At 37.1% G+C, this 20454-nt stretch overlaps 2 protein-coding genes across 2 annotated transcripts; both read left to right on the top strand.

The window, feature by feature from the left end:
- The first annotated feature begins 6596 nt into the window (after nucleotides 1-6596).
- Nucleotides 6597-7541, top strand: LOC102261985 (olfactory receptor 502). The gene has a single exon (XM_005873936.1). It carries the CDS (start codon nucleotides 6597-6599, stop codon nucleotides 7539-7541), a length of 945 nt encoding a protein of 314 aa, XP_005873998.1.
- A 6671-nt stretch (nucleotides 7542-14212) lies between these two features.
- LOC102254205 (olfactory receptor 502) lies at nucleotides 14213-15157 on the top strand. The gene has a single exon (XM_014545906.1). It carries the CDS (start codon nucleotides 14213-14215, stop codon nucleotides 15155-15157), a length of 945 nt encoding a protein of 314 aa, XP_014401392.1.
- The last annotated feature ends 5297 nt before the right edge of the window (nucleotides 15158-20454 follow it).

The raw sequence follows: 20454 nt of genomic DNA, 5'->3' as shown, positions 1-20454 counted from the left end.
TAATTTTTTTCAGGCATGAGCCAGACACCATTCCCTCACATTCCAGGGCCTACATGCCAAACTCTGAGTGATTCTTCGATACCTTCTTAACTCTCTTGCAATTGGGGATGGGGCATTTATGTCTTAGTTTGAGTTTACTGGAGGCTGAGGCTGAGACAGGCTTTTGCTTCAGGGATTTTATTCAGGAGGTGATCCAAGGAAGCAGAAGTAAGGAGATAGGGAGGGTTAGAAGGCATGTCGGAAAAGCCAATACAAGGTCACTGCTGTAACAACAGTGGCATGACTCCAATGGCACATGTGAAAAGTCCAGAGATCGCATGCCAGAATTTTTCAACTGAGGAAGAGGAAGGATGTTTATGCACTGGATTCTATCCTGTGTTGACTGGGGTTTCCCCTGGGGTTTTAACTACTCCTCACATCTGGACAAAGCAGGTTGCCAGAGACTCCCCAGAAGATCTTAGGCTTCAGAGAAAGACTGGGGCATTAAATGGAGACATTAGTGGTTATGGTTGACTGGGGTTTCCCCTGGGGTTTTAACTACTCCTCGTACCTGGACAAAGCAGGTTGCCAGAGACTCCCCAGAAGGTCTTAGGCTTCAGAAAAAGACTGGGCATTAAATGGAGACATTAGTGGTTATCTCTGGAAGCAGGAAACTGGCAATGTAAGTTACAACCACCCACCACATACAACCTTAAAATCATAACTGGGGCAAGAATAAGTGATGTAGGTATCAAAAGTGTGCGCTACAATCCTTTGCCCACACCACTTGACCCCACGGCGAGAGAAGGGAAAATGCCACTCCAACACTTCACTGTATAAATAATTCCATTCTAGAAGTTGTTTTTGGCACTTCCCTAAACAAATGTCCTAATATGCCCTTGAATTACGTAATTACTTAAATGTTCTTGGACCAATTTTTGATATTGTCTTTTTTGGAGGGTGGTTATGGGTGAAGTCACACTTAGCAAAATTCTGATTTTTGGTCATCTTGGGTTATCAATGTTATCTTAGGTTAGTTTCCCTGGAAGCATATCCTGAGAAGAGGGTTTGTTTTAAAGTGATTTATGTAGAAGCTGCTCCCAGGAGAAACTAGGAAGGGAGTCAGGGAAGCAGGACAGCAAAAAAGAAGAAAAGCAAAGAAGGGTGCAATCTCAAGCCCTGGTTCTCCAGGGAATATAATGTATATAGGCATAATAGCACCATCCTTCAATATTTTGTAGTCAGCATATGAAATTTATAAAAATTTATTCTAATTACAGAACACAGTATCAAGGTAATGTTACTGAAATAAGAACTCAGTGCTGGAAAGATAGTTGAAGAGAAGAGTAGATGGGAAGATACCTTTATAATCATAAAATAGGGGTCATTAGATATCTTCTATAGTTAAAGTAAAATAAATGTGAAATGTATATTACATAGAGTTCTAAGGTGTAAAAGAATAGAAAATAAAAAACAATTATTGAAAGGAGTGAAAGTTATATGAGTGTTTGAGTGTACTGACTGATGTGAGCGATGGAGCTGTGCACAATGTCAATAAATGAACATATAAAAATTCTAGATGAATTAAAAATGGTATAATCTTTAGAAACACACATTTTATGCTCCAGGTTATTTAATTCAGCTTTGATTAAAATTTAAGTTACAACCAGATGACTATTATAATAGCTAGAAACTTAAAATATGAAGAAACTGATTTTTTTAGGCAATGTAGAATTTGAGATGACAATGAACTAAGCTAGTCATTACACCTTGTTATATAGATATGAATAAAATATTGAAAATAATATATATGATCATTAAAGAAATTGAAAACATGCTATTTGGGGGAGTAAGATTTATTTTATTCTCTACTTAACTTTAATAAATTTGAATTTATAATACCCTAGCCCAGTGGTTCTCAACCTTTGGGTCGCGACCCCTTTGGGGTCGAACGACCCTTTCACAGGGGTTGCCTAAATACATCCTGCATATCAGATATTTACATTACGATTCATAACAGTAGCAAAATTACAGTTATGAAGTAGCAACGAAAATAATTTTATGGTTGGAGGTCACCACAACATGAGGAACTGTATTAAAGGGTCGCGGCATTAGGAAGGTTGAGAACCACTGCTAGCCGATAAGATTTTACTTTAGCTCTATGTGTTGAATGCTGTATATCTTTCAAAACATGATACCATCACATTCTAGTTCTTTTTAGCTGTGAGAAATTATTCATTTTTACTTAATCTTTGCAATAGAATATTTAATTAACATTTATTTTCTTTTTTGATATTTAACATTGATTATTATGACCTTGTTATAATAAATTGAACAAATAATATCGGTAATGATTCTCTAGACTTGGAAAAACTAAGGGTTTCTCCTTGTAGCAATTATGTTCCCAATAAATAAAAAGGAAAACTAGTAGGAGCACAGATAGAAATTCTAAGTTTTCTTTAGTAAAGCATATTATTTATAGATACTGAGTAATCTCAATCATAAAAAAGTTCAAAGAGTCAAGAGTGGCTACCTGTGGGGATTTAAAATATATATATTTTTTTTATTGATTTCAGAGAGAAAGGAAGAGGGAGAGAGAGAAATCAATGATGAGAATCACTGATTGGCTGCCTCCTACTGGGGAATCGAGCCCACAACCCAGGCATGCGCCCTTAACCAGAATCAAACCTGGGACCCTTCAGTCCACAGGCCAACACTCTATCCACCGAGCCAAACTGGCCAGGGCACCTGTGGGGATTTTTAAAGGAAGAGAAGATGGACAATTGTTATCTCTTCTGAGCCATTTAAACCAAGTGCATGTAATTGACAGCATTAAAAAAAAGTAATGTTAAATTATTTTAATAAATAACTCACTCGGGCTGTTCTGTGGAAGACCAAATGTACATGTAGGAAAATCAAGTATACCACTTTGCAGAGTTGAGATAAAGTGGACACATGACGGAATTGGGAGATAAGATGAACAGGAGTTGGTCATGGGTAAGCACATCAGAATACGTTGGGATTCTGAGTACTGACCTGGCACTCAAAGCTACAGTGTAGGCCTAGCCAGTTATAGGGAGTTAGGCAGAGTGTTGAGGGTGGGAAGCAAAAACTGTGTAGTGTAGAGGTCAGGAATAGTTGGGAACCAGTGGTCATAACTGATGCACTTAAGTTTTAAAGTTGACAAGATGACAGTAGTGGTGGCGCTCTGCATCTCCTGGCTCCTGTGCCTGGCGCTCACCAAGACCAATACCCTCCCCTCGGCCCCCACAGCCTATGGGTACCTGGCCCGCACAGACACCAAAGGCGAAATCCTGAGCCAAGCACCTTGGTTTCGCTTCCCTTACCCAGGTAATGAGAAGATGGGACCCTTCTGGCTTGGGACACGTTTCCCAGGGCTGCCCGTGGGACCCAGGGCACGAGGATACGTGCTAGCATCAGTCTAAGTTGAATTTTAAACCTAGATTAAATTATACCAGTTGAATATACTGGACAAGTATCTTTATGCCTCAGTTCACTTTCTGCAAAATTAGGATATGGGAATACTTAGCTCACCAAATTATTGTGAGGATTAAATGAGAATAAGTAAATATAGTGTTAAGCACAGTGTTTGGCAAATATCAGTGGAATTTCCATTGAGTGCTGCATCAGCAGGGTGAGACAGGACTTTCTAAAATAAGGATTATCAAGAGAATAAGCTTGAATCTTCAGGTTGAAGATAACTGTTTCTACCATCATCCATCTAGTCAAATAAGCCATTTATCAGTAGTCATCCGTTTGAGGCATGTGAATTAATTCTGATGTGGAAGTCATTAAGAACTCTTTTTACTTCACAATTCTATATAACTTTAAAGATATACATTGTACACATTTTGCTAGAAAAAAACAAACATGTTTTAAATAATTGTGTTATTTAAAATTCAACTTTAGGTGGCATTCCACCCTAAGGCATCTAAAGGAGTATCATACATATATCATGATAAAACACTTATAAAATACACATTCAACACATGTTGAATGAATGAAACTAAGGTTACCATTTTATAGCTGAAGTTTAATATTACTTAACCTGAAATATCAAAGCACACTGAGAACCAATATTTAGCTATGAAACAATTTATTATTTATACTCCCAATAAATATCAACGGAAAGTGCACCAAAATCTAGACATTAAGAAAAATACTGATTAGTTCAAAATTGACAGACCTCTTGAAAATTATTTGTATTTGTATTTGTGTTAAGTGAACTGCTCAATACTCACTTGAGAATGTGATAATGATCCCTGGTGCTTTTGAATTCACATTTGAACTTCTAGATTCTTCAGAGGTTTATCCCCAAAGGCAAGCAATAATAAAAACATGCCTACTATATAACTATAATGATTTTGAATTTATTGCTGTAAGAGAATGAATTCCTGTATCAACAGGTAAGATTTTGGCTTTTGTGAAGATCTATGATTTCCATTTATTCTCTAAAATTGCACCCACAAGGCCTGGTGGAGAAACAAGGCAGATGTAATCCAGCAGTCAGCTAGCAAGTAACCTTAGCTGAATTAACCCAAGTTTCTACAGTCTATTTAGTGGGTATAAACAAATATAATTCAGGGTACCAGGACTCCTCATTTATCCACCCATAAGACCAGAAATTCACATGATCTTTCCCACTATCTAAACTTGGCACTCAACCATAATGCTAATTAATTCATTGGCTTGAGATGCTTTGGAGACTTACTGTTTGTAAATATTCTGTGGAAAATATCCCTTTGTTCATTTTTTCTGAATTCTTTAGCTTACAGGCAACCAGATACTTTTGATCAAGTTGAGAATAAACAGACAAAAACTTGGAGACGGGGTTCAGTCTGGCCATGAGCTGGGTGAAACTGGGTAAACTTCTGAAAATTTTAGGCTGTAACTTTATTCAGCTGCTTATTATGTTAAAACTAGGTTTATTTCATTCTATAATACTCCAATTATAAAACATTGTTATATCAGGAAGTGATTTGATGTATTTAAATACATTTATACAGTATTTAGGCTCATATTTCAAACTACTTGATATAACAATATTTTAATTGTAAGTGTTAAATTTATACTAGGTGTCTTTATTTGTAATCTCAATTTGAAATTTCTTTCTTATTTATCCTGTTAAGAAAACTGTAATTCTTCATTTAAAAAATATTTTTATTGATTTCAGAGAGGAAGGGAGAGGGAAAGAGAGATAGAAATATAAATGACAAAAAAGAATCATAGATTGGCTGCCTCCTGTACGCCCCACACTGGGGATGGAGCCCACAACCCAGGCATGTGCCGACTGGGAATCAAACCATGACCTCCTGGTTCATAGGTTGATGCTCAACCACCAAGCCACACCAGCTGGGTCTGTAATTCTCCTTTTAAAAAGTCTTGTTTTACTTTTAGGAACTATAAACTTTCTGATTAACTATGCACCTCTTATACATTAGCTGTAAAAAGGGTAATTTGTTACCCACACATTTCTGAGAGACTCAACAGGATAACTTGTTACCCACACAGTCTTCATCATGAGTATTAATTTCATTTATACTGTAATTACAAAAAAAATGGACTGGCTTCAAACTGCCTGAAATTCACAACTTGATCCCACCACTTGCTATGTAAACTTGGTGAGTCATTTTATAATGTCAAATCAGTTTCTTCATCCATAAATGTAAGTCCTCATTATTTCATGAAAATTAAGATAGAACTATATATCTAAAATGTTCACCCTGTGCCTACCATTTAGTAAACTTTCAATAACTGTTAGCTATTACTCATGTCTTCATTATACATTTATCTTTTCTGTTATGCTAATCATTCCTATTTGCTATTATTACTTAGTTTTGTTTATAATGTTTAAATTCAAAGCCACTTTAAGTATATTTTATAAATTGATAATATAAAGAGAAAAAGACCTACATTATTTGAAGTGGGTTCTCTAGTTGTGGTAAATGTTTCCCTCCACATCCCGCATGGTTCAGGGTTCAGGATCTGGAAGAGGAGCCGCACACAAATGAAAGAGAAGAGACAAGAGATAATTGGAAATATTGGGGGGCTAGGTGGGCAAGTCCAACTCAAGGGGAAGGACTTCCACTGGTGCTCAGGCCTCACCAAGCTTTTATTGATCTGGGATACACCCATAGCATAGTCCTTAGGCAGGCAATTTCCAGTAACACACAGACTAGCCCATCAGCAGGCAATTTCCAGTAATAGGCAGACCATCTTATCAATAAAGATTTACATGACTATCTGGTGGGGAAGTTGCTTCAGCTACCATTGTCTGGACTAACTGGGTGCACAGCTCTGACCTTTGCTAGGGCTTCAAGGGTCACCAGCTTTCCGGGATCCTTGTCTACGCTTCTCAGCTAGTGAAGACAATAAGGGGTTTCCCACATCTAGTGTTTCTGCTAAAAACAATTTTTAAAATACACAAGATTCACTGCACATAGCTGTGGACTCTCAAAAAAAGTCTAAACTTAGCTTGAATAATTATTTTGTTTACAATAACTCCTATTTGTATTGAAGAACATAAACCATTAAATTCAAACTTCTTTAACATAATCTTTCATCACTGGTTCGTTTGGTAGCAGCAACATTATCTCATGGATTCCCTGGGGGATGCAAACCACACTGCAGTGACAGGCTTCATTCTACTGGGCTTAACTGATGACCCCATCCTTAAAGTCATCCTCTTCATGATCATCCTGTGTATCTACCTGGTGACTGTATCTGGCAACCTCGGCACAATCATTCTTATCAGAATCTCTTTTCAGCTCCATCATCCTATGTATTTTTTTCTGAGCCACCTGGCTTCTGCAGACATAGCTATTTCAACTACTGTCACACCCAATATGCTTGAAAACTTCCTGGTGGAGGGAATTCCCATCTCCTATCATGGATGTTGCACCCAGCTTGGTTCAGCTGCATTCTTTGGGACAGTGGAGTGCTTCCTTCTGGCTATCATGGCATATGATCGCTTTGTGGCAATCTGCAGCCCACTGCTTTATTCAACCAAAATGACCACACAAGTCTGTGTCCAGTTCCTCATAGTGGCTTACATAGCTGGTTTTGTCAATGCTTGCTCTTTCACAATTTCCGTCTATTTTTTATTCTTCTGTGGACCAAATCGAGTCAATCATTTTTTCTGTGATTTTGCTCCTCTAGTTGAACTCTCCTGTTCTGAGAGCAGTATCCCTGCAGTTGTCCCCTCATTTACATCTGGTTCCATCATTGTGTTCACAGTGTTTGTCATAATTGTCTCCTACATGTACATCCTCATCACCATCCTGAAGATGCGCTCCAAAGAGGGGCGCCGCAAGGCCTTCTCCACCTGCTCATCCCACCTCACTGCGGTCACCCTGTTCTATGGGACCCTCACATTCACATATGTCATGCCCAAGTCCATTTACTCAACCGAACAGAACAAGGTGGTGTCTGTGTTCTACACGGTGGTGATCCCCATGCTGAACCCCATCATCTACAGCCTCCGGAACAATGACATTAAGGGGGCTCTGAAGAGAGTGCTTCACAAGATAATATTTTCTTAGTGAAGCCTGCTATTTTATGAGCTTAGATATGATAACATACCATATATATAATAAAAGGAAATTGAGTGTCCGTGGTAAAAATATATTAATTTGTATGTAATTAGCCACTGTGGAGTTCTTTTTATGAAAATGGGGGAGGGGTGTATTTTCTGATACCAAATAGTATCAGAGGCCCAGAGTCAGTCACTTCTAATAAAATTAACCTAAATTTATATCTATGAACACAGCTTTCTTAACATAAAAATACATTATATACTTAAAATCCCCTCAAATATAATTCATTTTTACAAATATCCTAAAATAAATGTGGTAATTATAGTTATAACTGAGTACACCTGTTATCCCTCTGTAGAACCCTGTGTATTTTCTTCAGAATATTCTGTGCACTTGTAATTGAATATTCAGTATTCGTTTTCTCCACAATGTTGGAAGCTTCATAAAGACAGCAAAAATGTCTTTTTCTCTCCCTATGCATCTATTTTCATAGCAGCATAAATGCCTAGTTGAAATGAATAAAACAATTAATGCATGAATGGATGACTGAATGAAGCTTTGCTGTGTCATGAACCACCGGTTCTGCTGGCTTTGAATCCTGGCCACTGATATGTTGAATGTTTCACTGTGATTCAAGTGACCGAATGTTTGTGTCAGATCTTGCTACAAATGTGACAGGCCATTACACAAACTCATGCTCACCATAATTAAGACCTTGCCTCCACACTGATGAACTCAGATTGGCAACTAGAATCCCAGCATAGTTATTAAAAGATTTGTAAATACGTTATGTTAAAAATGTCTTTTTCATATATTTGCATGGTTAGAGAGTTTGAAAATCTAGAAGTCAAATAGTAAGGGTAGTAGTGGCAGCATTGAGAGTATTAGCAAGAGAAGCTAACAATATGAGATTGTTTACTACATTCCAGGTACTGCTCTCAGAGATCTACAGGTTAAAGCAATTAATTATCAGAATACCACTATGAAGCTTGTTTTTACTGTATTTTACAGAGTATGTAACTATAACACATAAAGGTTAAACAAAACTCCAAGTCACAAATATCCTCTTAATAATTTGTCTTCTTTTAGGTGTATAGTTTGTCAAGGGACAATATGAGAACCCCTTTGAGAATAAAATAAGACCCATACATATGCTGCCTACAAGAGACCCACTTTAGATTGAAGGACACACACAGACAAAGTAAAGGGATGAAAAAAGCTATTTCATGCAAATGGAAGCAGAAAGAAACTGGGGTACCAATACTTTTTATCAGACAAAATAGACTTTAAAACAAAAGCTATAATAAGATACAAAGAAGGACATTACAATAATGATATATGGAGCAATCCAACAAGATGATATAACCCTTATAAACATTTATGCATCCAATACAGGAGCACCTATATATACATAAAGCAATTTTTGACAGTCCTAAAGACAGAGATCAACAGTAGGAGACTTTAACACCATTGGCATCATTGGGTATATTATCCATACAGGAAAATCAACAAGGAAACAGCAGTTTTAAATGACATATTAGTCCAGATGAATTTAATTGACAATTTTAGAACATTTCACCCCAAAGAAGCAGAATATACATTCTTTTCCAGTGCATATAGTATATCCCAGGATAGATCATATGTTAGGCTACAAAACGAGTTTCAATAAATTTAAGATTGAACTCATAACATGCACCTTCTTGAATAACAATGGCATAAAACTAGAAATCAACTTATAAGAAGAAACCTAAAAAATATTCACACAGGTGGAGGATAAGTAACATGCCACTAAACAATGAATGGGTTAACAGTGAGATCAAGGAAGAAATAAAGAAATACCTCGAGACAAATGAAAATGAAACCACAATGATCCAAATATCTATGAGACATCTGCAAAGCAATTCTGAGAGGGAAATTCATAGCAATACAGGTCTGCCTCAAGAAAGAAAAATATTAAATAAACAATCTAAACTAACATCTAAAGAAACTACAAAAACAACAACAAACAAAGCCCAGATTGAGTGGGAGGAAGGAAATAATAAAGATCAGAGAAAAAATTTAAAAAGTTGGGTTTAAAATAACAATAGAAAAAAATTATTGGAACCAGGAGCTACTTTTCTGGAGAAGTAAAATTGATTTACTTTTAGACAGATTCTTCAATAAAAAGAGAGGCAGGGTCCAAATAAATAAAATCAGATATGACAGAGAAGTGATGACCAACAGATACCATAGAAACACAAAGATTACAAAAAAATACTTCGAACAATTATATCCCCACCAATTGGACAACCTGGAGGAAATGGAGGAAATCCTAGAAACATATAATCCTCCAAGGCTGAATCACATAGAACAGTGGTTCTCAACCTTCCTAATGCCGTGACCCCTTAATACAGTTCCTCATGTTGTGATGACCCCCAACCATAAAATTATTTTCATTGCTACTTCATAACTGTAATTTTGCTACTGTTAAGAATCATAATGTAAATATCTGATATGCAGGATGTATTTTCATTGTTACAAATTGAACATAATTAAAGCATAGTGATTAATCATAATTAAACAATATGTAATTATATATGTGTTTTCCGATGGTCTTAGGCGACCCATGTGAAAGGGTCGTTCGACCCCCGAAGGGGTCGCGACCCACAGGTTGAGAACCACTGACATAGAACAATAAAATCTGAAAAGACAAATATCTACTAATAATATCAAATCAGTAATTTAAAAATTCTCAACAAAGGAAATACAAAGAAAAGTCCTAAACCAGATGGCTTCACAGGTACATTTTACCAAACATCCAAAGAAGCATTAATACCTATGCTTTTCAAAGTGTTCCAAAAAACTGAAGAAGATGGATGACTCCCAAACACATTTTATGAGGCCAGCATTACCCTGATACCAAAATCAGATGAATACATTACATTATAAACTAGCATAATCTCAAGATTAAAACCTTAAATGTAAGTCTCAAAACCATAAATATCCTAGAAAAAAATGTAGACCGTAAGATTTTGAAGATTTCTTATAGCAACATTTTTTTCTGATATATCTCCTTGAGCAAGGAAAACAAAAGAAAAAATAAACAAATGGGAGTACATCACACTAAAAAGCTTTTGCACAGCAAAGGAATCCATCAACAAAATCAAAAGACAACCCACTGAATGGAAAACATATTTGCCAATGATACATCTGATAGGGGGTTAATATACAAAATTTATAAAGAACTTATACAACTCAACACACACGTACACACAAAACAAACCAAAAAACAAAAACAAAAAACAACCCCACACCAAACAATCCAATGAAAAAATGGGCAAAGATATTGAAAACTTATTTGAAGAAATAATGAGAAAATTTCCCCTACCTGGTGAAAGAAATAGACTTATAAATCTAGGAAGCACAGAAAGTCCCAAACAAGATGAACCCAAAGAGGCCTACACCAAGACATACCATAATTAAAATACAAAAGGTTAAAGACAGAGAGAGAATCTTAAAAGCAACAAGAGAAAAGCAGTTAGTTACCTCCAACGGAGCACCCATACAACTGTCAGCTGATTTCTCAACAGAAATTTTGCAGGCCAGGGAGTAGTGGCAAGAAATATTTAAAGTGATGACTAGCAAGGACCTACAACCAAGATTACTCTACCCAGCGAAGTTATCATTTAGAATTGGTGAGATAAAGAGCTTCGCAGATAAGAAAAAGCTAAAGGAGTTCATCACCACCAAACCAGTACTACATGAAATGTTGAAGGGTACTCTTTAAGAAGAAAAAAAGGAGAAAAAAAATAAGATGAAAAAATATGAACAATAAAATGGCACTATATACATACCTATCAACAATTGAATCTAAAAATCCAAATAAATGAACAAGGAATCTAATGAACAAAATAAACTGATGAACAAAATCGGACCAGAACCATGGAAACATGGAATAGACTGATGAATCTCAGAGAGGGTTGGGGGTGGGAAGAGATTAGCCAAAGAACATGCATATATGCATTACCTATGGACACAAACAATAGGGTGGTGAAGGCCTAGGGTGGGTTGGGAACTGGGTGGGAGGGGAGAGGTAATGGGGGGGAAAATCAGGACATCTGTAATACTCTCGATAATAAAGATATATTTTAAAAGACTAGTTTGCAAATACCAAGGGGTTAACCAATAAAAAATAGAGGAAGTAAACAAAAAATGGGGAAAGGACCTGTATAGACTCTTCTCCAAAGAGGACATATGAAGGTGGCTTCAGACATATGAAAAGATGCTCAATGTCACTAATAATCAGAGAAATGCAAATTAAAACTGCAACAATATATCACCTTACACTTGTCAGAATGACTATCATCCATAAATGAACAAACAACAAATGTTGGTGAGGATGTGGACAAAAGGGAACCCTCAAGCACTGTTGGTGGGAATGAAGGTTAGTGCTGCCACTGTGGAAAATTGACAGACCTATTAAAGAATAGTCGTGTTTGTGTGAAGTGAACTGCTTAATACTCACTTGAGAATGTGATAATGATGTCTGGTGCTTTTGAATTCACATTTGAATCTCCAGAATCTTCAGAGGTTTATTCCCAAAGGCAAACAATAATAAAAACATGCCTACTATATAACATCAGTGAGTTTAATTTATTTCTGTAAGATGAATGAATTCCTATGTCAACAGGTAAGATTTGGCTTTTGTGAGGAATCTATGATTGCCATGTATTCTCTAAAGTTGCACCCACAAGGCCTGGTGGAGAAACACGGGAGATGTAATCCAGCTGTCAGCTGGTTCTCAACCTTCCTAATGCCGTGACCCTTTAATACAGTTCCTCATGTTGTGGTGACCCCCAACCATAAAATTATTTTCGTTGCTACTTCATAACTGTAATTTTGCTACTGTTATGAATCATAATGTAAATATCTGATATGCAGGATGTATTTTCATTGTTACAAATTGAACATAATTAAAGCATAGTGATTAATCACAAAAATAATATGTAATTATATTTGTGTTTTCTGATGTTCTTAGGCGACCCCTGTGAAAGGGTCGTTCAACCCCCAAAGGGGTCACAACCCACAGGTTTGGCGACCACAGGTTGAGAACCGCTGACTTAGTGGGTATAAAGAAATATAATTTAGGATACTATGACTCCTCGTTTATCCACCCATAAGACCAGAAATTCACATGATCTTTCCCACTATCTAAACTTGGCACTCAACCATATGCTAATTAATTCATTGGCTTGAGATGCTTTGGAGTCTTAATGTTTATAAATATCCAAAATCTCCCTTTGATCATTGTTCTGAATGCTTTAGCTTACAGGCAACCAGATACTTTTAACCAAGTTGAGATTTAACAAAAACTTGGAGACAGGGTTCAATCTGGCCATGAGCTGGGTGAAACTGGGCAAACTTCTGAACATTTTAGGCTGTAACTTTATTCAGCTGCTTACTATTTTGAAACTAAATTTATTTCATTTTGTAATACTCTAATTATAAAACATTGTGATATTAGGAAATTATTTGATTTACTTAAGTAAATTTATACAATATTTAGGTTGATACATATTTTATATATTTTTTTATTGATTCAGAGAGTAAGGAAGAGGGAGAGAGAGAGATAGAAACATCAATGATAAGAGAGAATCATTGATTGGCTGCCTCCTGCATGTCCCCTACTGGGGATCGAGCCCACAACCAGGCATATGCCCCTGCCCAGAATTGAACCCAGGACCCTTCAGTCCACAGGCTGACGCTTTATCCACTGAGCCAAACCAGCTAGGGCTAGGTTAATATTTTAAACTACTTGATATAATAATAGTTTAATTGTAAATGACAGATATAATAAATTTATAATAGGTATCTTCCTTTGTAATCTCAATGTGAAATTTCTTTCTATTTCTTCATTGCCCTATTAAAAATTATAATTCTCCTTTTAAAAAATGATCTTGTTTTATTGACAGAAACTGTAATCTTTCTGATTAACTCTGCACCTCTTTTACACAGTAGCTGTAAAAAGGGAAATTTGTTACCCACCCATTTCTGAGAGACTCAACTTCATTATGAGTGTTAATTTCATTTACAGTGTAGTTATAAAAGAAGTGGACTGACTTCAAACTGCCTGAGATTCACAACTTGATTCCATTACTTGCTATATAAACTTGCTGAGACACTTTACAATATCAAATCAGTTTCTTCATCTATAAATGTAAGTCCTCAATATTATTTCAGGAAAATTAATATAGAACTATATGTCTAAAATTTTCACACTGCTTACCATTCAGTAAACCTTCAAAAACAGCTATTACGTTTCCATTATATAATCCTACATTTATCTACTTCTCTTTCATACTGACAATTCCCATGTGCTATTCTCATAAGTCTTATGTTTTTAATGTTTAAATTTAAAGCCACTTTAAGTACATTTTATAAATTGATAATATAAAGAGAAAAAGATCTACATTATTTGAAGTGGGTTCTTTAAAGCTTCTGCTAAAAACAATCTTAAAAATATGCAAGATTCACTGCACGTAGCTCTGGACTCTTAAAAAACCTCCTAACTTAGCATGAATAATTATGTTGTTTCTAATAACTCCCATGTGTATTAATGAAAATATAAACCATTGAATTCAAACTTCTTTAACATAATCTTTCATCACTGGTTCGTTTGGTAGCAGCAACATTATCTCATGGATTCCCTGGGGGATGCAAACCACACTGCAGTGACAGGCTTCATTCTACTGGGCTTAACTGATGACCCCATCCTTAAAGTCATCCTCTTCATGATCATCCTGTGTATCTACCTCGTGACTGTATCTGGCAACCTCAGCACAATCATTCTTATCAGAATTTCTTCTCAGCTCCATCATCCTATGTATTTTTTTCTGAGCCATTTGGCTTCTGCAGACATAGGATTTTCAACTTCTGTCACACCCAATATGCTTGTAAATTTCCTGGTGGAGAGAAATCCCATCTCCTATCATGGATGTTGCACCCAGCTTGGTTCAACTGCATTCTTTGGGACAGTGGAGTGCTTCCTTCTGGCTATCATGGCATATGATCGCTTTGTGGCAATCTGCAGCCCACTGCTTTATTCAACCAAAATGACCACACAAGTCTGTGTCCAGTTCCTCATAGTGGCTTATGCGGGTGGTTTTCTCAATGCTTCCTCCTTTGCTATTTGCTACTATTTTTTATTCTTCTGTGGACCAAATCGAGTCAATCATTTTTTCTGTGATTTTGCTCCTCTAGTTGAACTCTCCTGTTCTGAGAGCAGTATCCCTGCAGTTGTCCCCTCATTTACATCTGGTTCCATCATTGTGTTCACAGTGTTTGTCATAATTGTCTCCTACACGTACATTCTCGTAACCATCCTGAAGATGCGCTCCAATGAGGGGCGCCACAAGGCCTTCTCCACCTGCTCATCCCACCTCACAGCAGTCACCTTGTTCTATGGGACCATCACATTCATATATATGATGCCCAAGTCCATTTACTCAACCGAACAGAACAAGGTGGTGTCTGTGTTCTACACGGTGGTGATCCCCATGCTGAACCCCATCATCTACAGCCTCCGGAACAATGACATTAAGGGGGCTCTGAAGAGAGTGCTTCACAAGATAATATTTTCTTAGTGAAGCCTGCTATTTTGTGGCATTTGATATGATAATATGTCATAAATATAATAAAAGGAAATTGAGTGTCTGTGGTCAAGATATATTCATCCATATGTCATTAGCCAGTGTGGAGCTATTGTGTGAGGATAGGGGGTAGATTTTCTGATATCAAATAGTATTAGAGGCCCATTATCAGTTACTTCTAACAAAATTAGCCTAAATTTATAATTATTAACACACATTTTTTAACATAAAAATACTTCATATACTTAAAATCCCCTTAAATATTATTCATTTTTTCAAAAGTTGTTTTCTGTCATGATTATTGTACCTCCAAACCTTTAAGACTGTGTCTACTTTCTACAGAAGCTTATCCTAAAATAAACATGATAATTATAGTTATAACTGAGTACATTATGAGTAGAAAAGACCAAGTGCAACCAGACAGCAAAAATACTGATGACATTCTTCTTGGAGGAAGGTTATCAGCTGGGGAAGTGCTCTGTGGAGTCATACATTGTGACCTGTGTTCCTGATCTCTGGCTCCAGTCTAGTTACAGGGGACCTCATTATAGAACAGGATGAGATGCCCCTGATTACCCTGTGAATTCTTCTGTCAGGTCAAAACAGTGATTCTCTGTGCGAAGGAGCAGGGATCCTGATATTTTCATAGACTGAGTGAACAAAATCTTGGAGTGACTTGTTCATGATCAGATTTGCATCGTGTTAAGGAAGCTTGAGGGAACTCCATTGTATTTTCTGTGAAGCTTAATTTACCTCTATATACAAAATGACTACCACATGTATTTCTCTTTCCCTGGCTTCTACTCAGTATTTTAGATAAACATATTTTTGTCTATTGAATCCTTAGCATTAACTGTCTAAAATGATGTAATTATCTCTTTCCATCCCAACTTATTTTCCTCCAATGTTTCATATTATCCAATCAATTTACTGATTCTGAAACCTGACAGTAATTTCCTTCATTCCCTTCTCATGTCTGTCTACATTAGATGACAAAGTCTTATACATTCTGAGCCCAATATTTATTTACTATTTCTCTTCATTTTCATTGTCAGCACTTCTACTCCAAGCTACCAGCTTATATATTTATTTCACAACTAGAGGCCTGGTGCACAAAATTCATGCAGGGTTGGGTCCCTAGGTCTGGCCTTCAAGCCTCCTCCTTCCCTTGCTCCCTCAGCACCCGCGGCTGCTGCTGGTCACCTGCCATGTTCCGCGTCGCCCCCTGGTGGTCAGTGCCCATCATAACAAGCGATCAAACTCCCGCTCTCCCAGTGGAACTCCCAAGCGAACAATTTGCAAATTAGCCTTATATGTATGTATGTACAGATATAGATATATAGATATATAGATATATAGATATATAGATAGTACCCATGGGATAGCTGATTTTATGTGTGAAGTTGGCTGGGCTCTGGTGACCAGTTTGGTCAAACACCAGTGTAGATTTTGTTGAGTAGGTATTTTGTAGAAGTGACTGACATTTAAATCAGACTTTGAATAAAGGAGGCTAATCTCCATAATGTGGGTGGCCTTCATCCAATCAGTTATGACAAAAACAAACAAAATAACAACAACACAAACAAGGTCCCTGAAAAGGATGGGTTCTGTTTCTTGGTTGTCTTAAAACTCAACACTGTGACATCAATTCTTACTAAAATTTTATCTGCAGGACTGCCTTTGGATTTTGGAACTGCCAGTTCCACAACTGTCTATACCAATTCCTTAAAATTTCTATCTCTCAATGGCTCTATCTCTCTATCTATCTCCTATTGGTTTTATTTCTCTAGAGAATACTAATACAAACCTAACTGCTTTTTTTCTTCCAGCTCTTATTCTCTTCCCATCATTCGCCATACATCAATCATAACCATAAATCTAAATAAATTAATTTCTTTGTTTATATCCCCTAAAGATGTTAGAATAAAGACAACAATTCTGAACATTGGCCTACAAAGTCTTGAGCATGACCCATGTTTCTTTTTCCCCTCTTACCACTCTTCCTTTGATCTCCAAACACATATTAGTAAACTCTAGTAATCAATTATTGGTTTTCTGTCAATACTTAATCATGTCTATGTTCTTTATCACATCAGGACCATCTCATATGCGATCGCTCTGCCTGAAATACATTTTTCTCTTCACCTAGGTAATGCCTAATGAAACTATACCATAAGTACCAACCTAAACACTGCTTTCTATCCTTTGGAAAGTCTTCTTGAGGTTTCAGTCCACCTGTAAATTAAGTAAACCTGTTATCCCTCTGTAGAACCCTGCATATTTTCTTCAGAATATTCTGTGCACTTATAATTCAATATTTGTTTTCTCCACAATGTTGGAAGCTTCATAGAGACAGCAAAAATGTCTTTTTCTCTCCCTATGCATCTATTTTCATAGCAGCATAAATGCCTAGTTGAAATGAATAAAACAATTAATGCATGAATGGATGACTGAATGAAGCTTTGCTGTGTCATGAACCACCGGTTCTGCTGGCTTTGAATCCTGGCCACTGATATGTTGAATGTTTCACTGTGATTCAAGTGACCGAATGTTTGTGTCAGATCTTGCTACAAATGTGACAGGCCATTACACAAACTCATGCTCACCATAATTAAGACCTTGCCTCCACACTGATGAACTCAGATTGGCAACTAGAATCCCAGCATAGTTATTAAAAGATTTGTAAATACGTTATGTTAAAAATGTCTTTTTCATATATTTGCATGGTTAGAGAGTTTGAAAATCTGGGGGTCAAATATTAGTAAGGATAGCAGTGGCAGCACTGAGAGTATTAGCAAGAGAAGCTAACAATATGAGATTGTTTACTACATTCCATGTACTGCTATCTACAAGTATTAAGCCAATAAATTATCAAAATACCACTATGAAGTTTGTTCTTATCTGTATTTTACAGAGGATGTAACAGGCACATAAAGGTTAAGCAAAATCTCAAAGTCACAAATATCTTCTTAATACTTTGTCTTCTTTTAGATACATAGTCTGTCAAGGGATAGAATGAGGAATTCTCTGAGAATAAAACAAGACCCATACATATGTTGCCTACAAGAGAACCACTTCAGATCAAAGGGCACACATAGACTTAAAGTAAAGAGATGAAAAAAATATTTCAAGCAAATGTAACCAACAAAGAAATTGGAGTACCAATACTTATATCATACAAAATAGACTAAAAAAATGCTATAATAAGATAGGAAGAAGGACATTACATAATGATAGCTGAAGCAATCCAACAAGATGATATAACCCTTATAAACATTTATGCACCTAATACAGGAGCACTTAAATATATAAAGCAAATTTTGTCAGACATAAAGGGAGAGATCAACAGTAATAACATCACCGGAGACTTTAATACCATTGGCATCAGTGGGCATATCATCCAGACCGGAAAATCAACAAGGAAACAGCAGTCTTAAATGACACATTAGACCAGATGAATTTAATTGACATTTTTAGAACATTTCACACCAAAGCAGCAGAATATACATTCTTTTCCAGTGCACATGGTTTATTTTCCAGGATAGAACATATGTTAGGCTACAAAATAAGTTTCAATAAATTTAAGATTAAAATCATTTCATGCACCTTCTCCAATCACATTGGTATGAAACTAGAAATCACTTACAAGAAGAAACCTGAAAAGTATTCACACAGGTGGAGGATAAGCAACAAGCCACTACCCAATGATGGGTTAACAGTGAGATCAAGGAAGAAATGAAGAAATACCTTGAGACAAGAGAAAATGAAACCACAATGACCCAAACATCTATGAGACACAGGCAAAATAATTCTAAGAGAGAAATTCATAGCAATACAGGTCTACCTCAAGAAAGAAAAAATATTAAATAAACAACCTAAACTTACATTTAAAGGAACTAGAAAAACAACAACAAACAAGACCCAGATTGAGTAGAGGGAAAGAAATAATAAAAGAGTAAAAATAAAAAATTTGAGTCTGAAATAACAACAGAAAAAAAGTTACTGTAATCAAGAGCTACTTTTCTGGATAAAATTGATAAACCTTTAGCCCAGTGGTTCTCAACCTTCTGGCCCTTTAAATATAGTTCCTCATGTTGTGACCCAACCATAAAATTACTTTCGTTGCTACTTCATAACTGTAATGTTGCTACTGTTATGAATAGTAATGTAAATATCTGATATGCAGGATGGTCTTAGGCGACTCCTGTGAAAGGGTTGTTCGACCGCCAAAGGGGTCGCGACCCACAGGTTGAGAACCACTGCTTTAGCCAGACTCTTTCTTCAATAACAAGAGAGACAGGGTCCAAATAAATAAATTCAGAAATGTCAGAAAAGTGATGACCAACACCATAGAAACATCCTATATAATAAAGAGGTAATATGCAAATTGACCATCATGACTCGCACAAGATGGCCACCCCCATGTGATCAAAGATGGCCACCCATGTGGTCACAAGATAGCCACCACAAGATGGCCAGGGGAGGGCAGCAGTTGTGGATGGTCAGGCCAGCAGGGGAGGGCAGTTAGGGGTGACCTGGCCAGCAGGGGAGGGCAGTTGGGGGGGACCAGGCCTGCAGGGGAGGGCAGTTAGGAATGACCTGGCCAGCAGGGGAGGCCAGTTGGGGGCGACCAGCCCAGCAGGGGAGGGCAGTTGGGGGTGATCGGGCCAGCAGGAGAGGGCAGTTGGGGGCAATTGGGCCTGCAGGGGAGCAGTTAGGTGTATATCAGGCTGGCAGGGGAGGGATTAGGGGATCAGGGAGGAATTGGGCCTGCAGGGGAGCAGTTAGGTGTATATCAGGCTGGCAGGGGAGTGATTAGGGGGTGATCAGGCAGGCAGGCAGGCAGGCAGGCAAGTGGTTGGGAGCCAGCAGTCCCAGATTGTGAGAGGGATGTCCGACTGCCGGTTTAGGCAGGATCGGGCCTAAACCGGCAGTCGGACATCCCCCTAGGGGTCTCAGATTGGAGAGGGTGCAGGCTGGGCTGAGGGACACCCCCCTCCAATGCACAAATTTTGTGCACCAGGCTCCTAGTACAGATTATTAAAAAAATACATTGAACAATGATATCCCAACAAATTACACAACCTGGAGAAAATGAAGGAAATCCAAGAAATATATAATTCTCCAAGGCTGAATCAGATAGAAAAATAAAATCTGAAAGGACAAATATCAACTAATAATATCGAATCAGTAATTTTAAAATTCCCAAACAACAAAAGACAAAGAAAAGTCCTAAACCAGATGGCTTCACAGGTACATTTTACCAAACATCCAAAGAAGCATTAATACCT

This window comes from Myotis brandtii, unplaced genomic scaffold (genome assembly GCF_000412655.1).
Source record: "Myotis brandtii unplaced genomic scaffold, ASM41265v1 scaffold422, whole genome shotgun sequence".
In the NCBI taxonomy this organism is placed as follows: domain Eukaryota; kingdom Metazoa; phylum Chordata; class Mammalia; order Chiroptera; family Vespertilionidae; genus Myotis; species Myotis brandtii.
This window is presented reverse-complemented; position numbering and strand designations above follow the sequence as displayed.

What these genes read in the sequence shown, in the direction of transcription:
- LOC102261985 (XM_005873936.1), top strand. Translation starts at nt 6,597, where the DNA reads ATGGATTCCCTGGGGGATGCAAACCACACTGCAGTGACAGGCTTCATT.
- LOC102254205 (XM_014545906.1), top strand. Translation starts at nt 14,213, where the DNA reads ATGGATTCCCTGGGGGATGCAAACCACACTGCAGTGACAGGCTTCATT.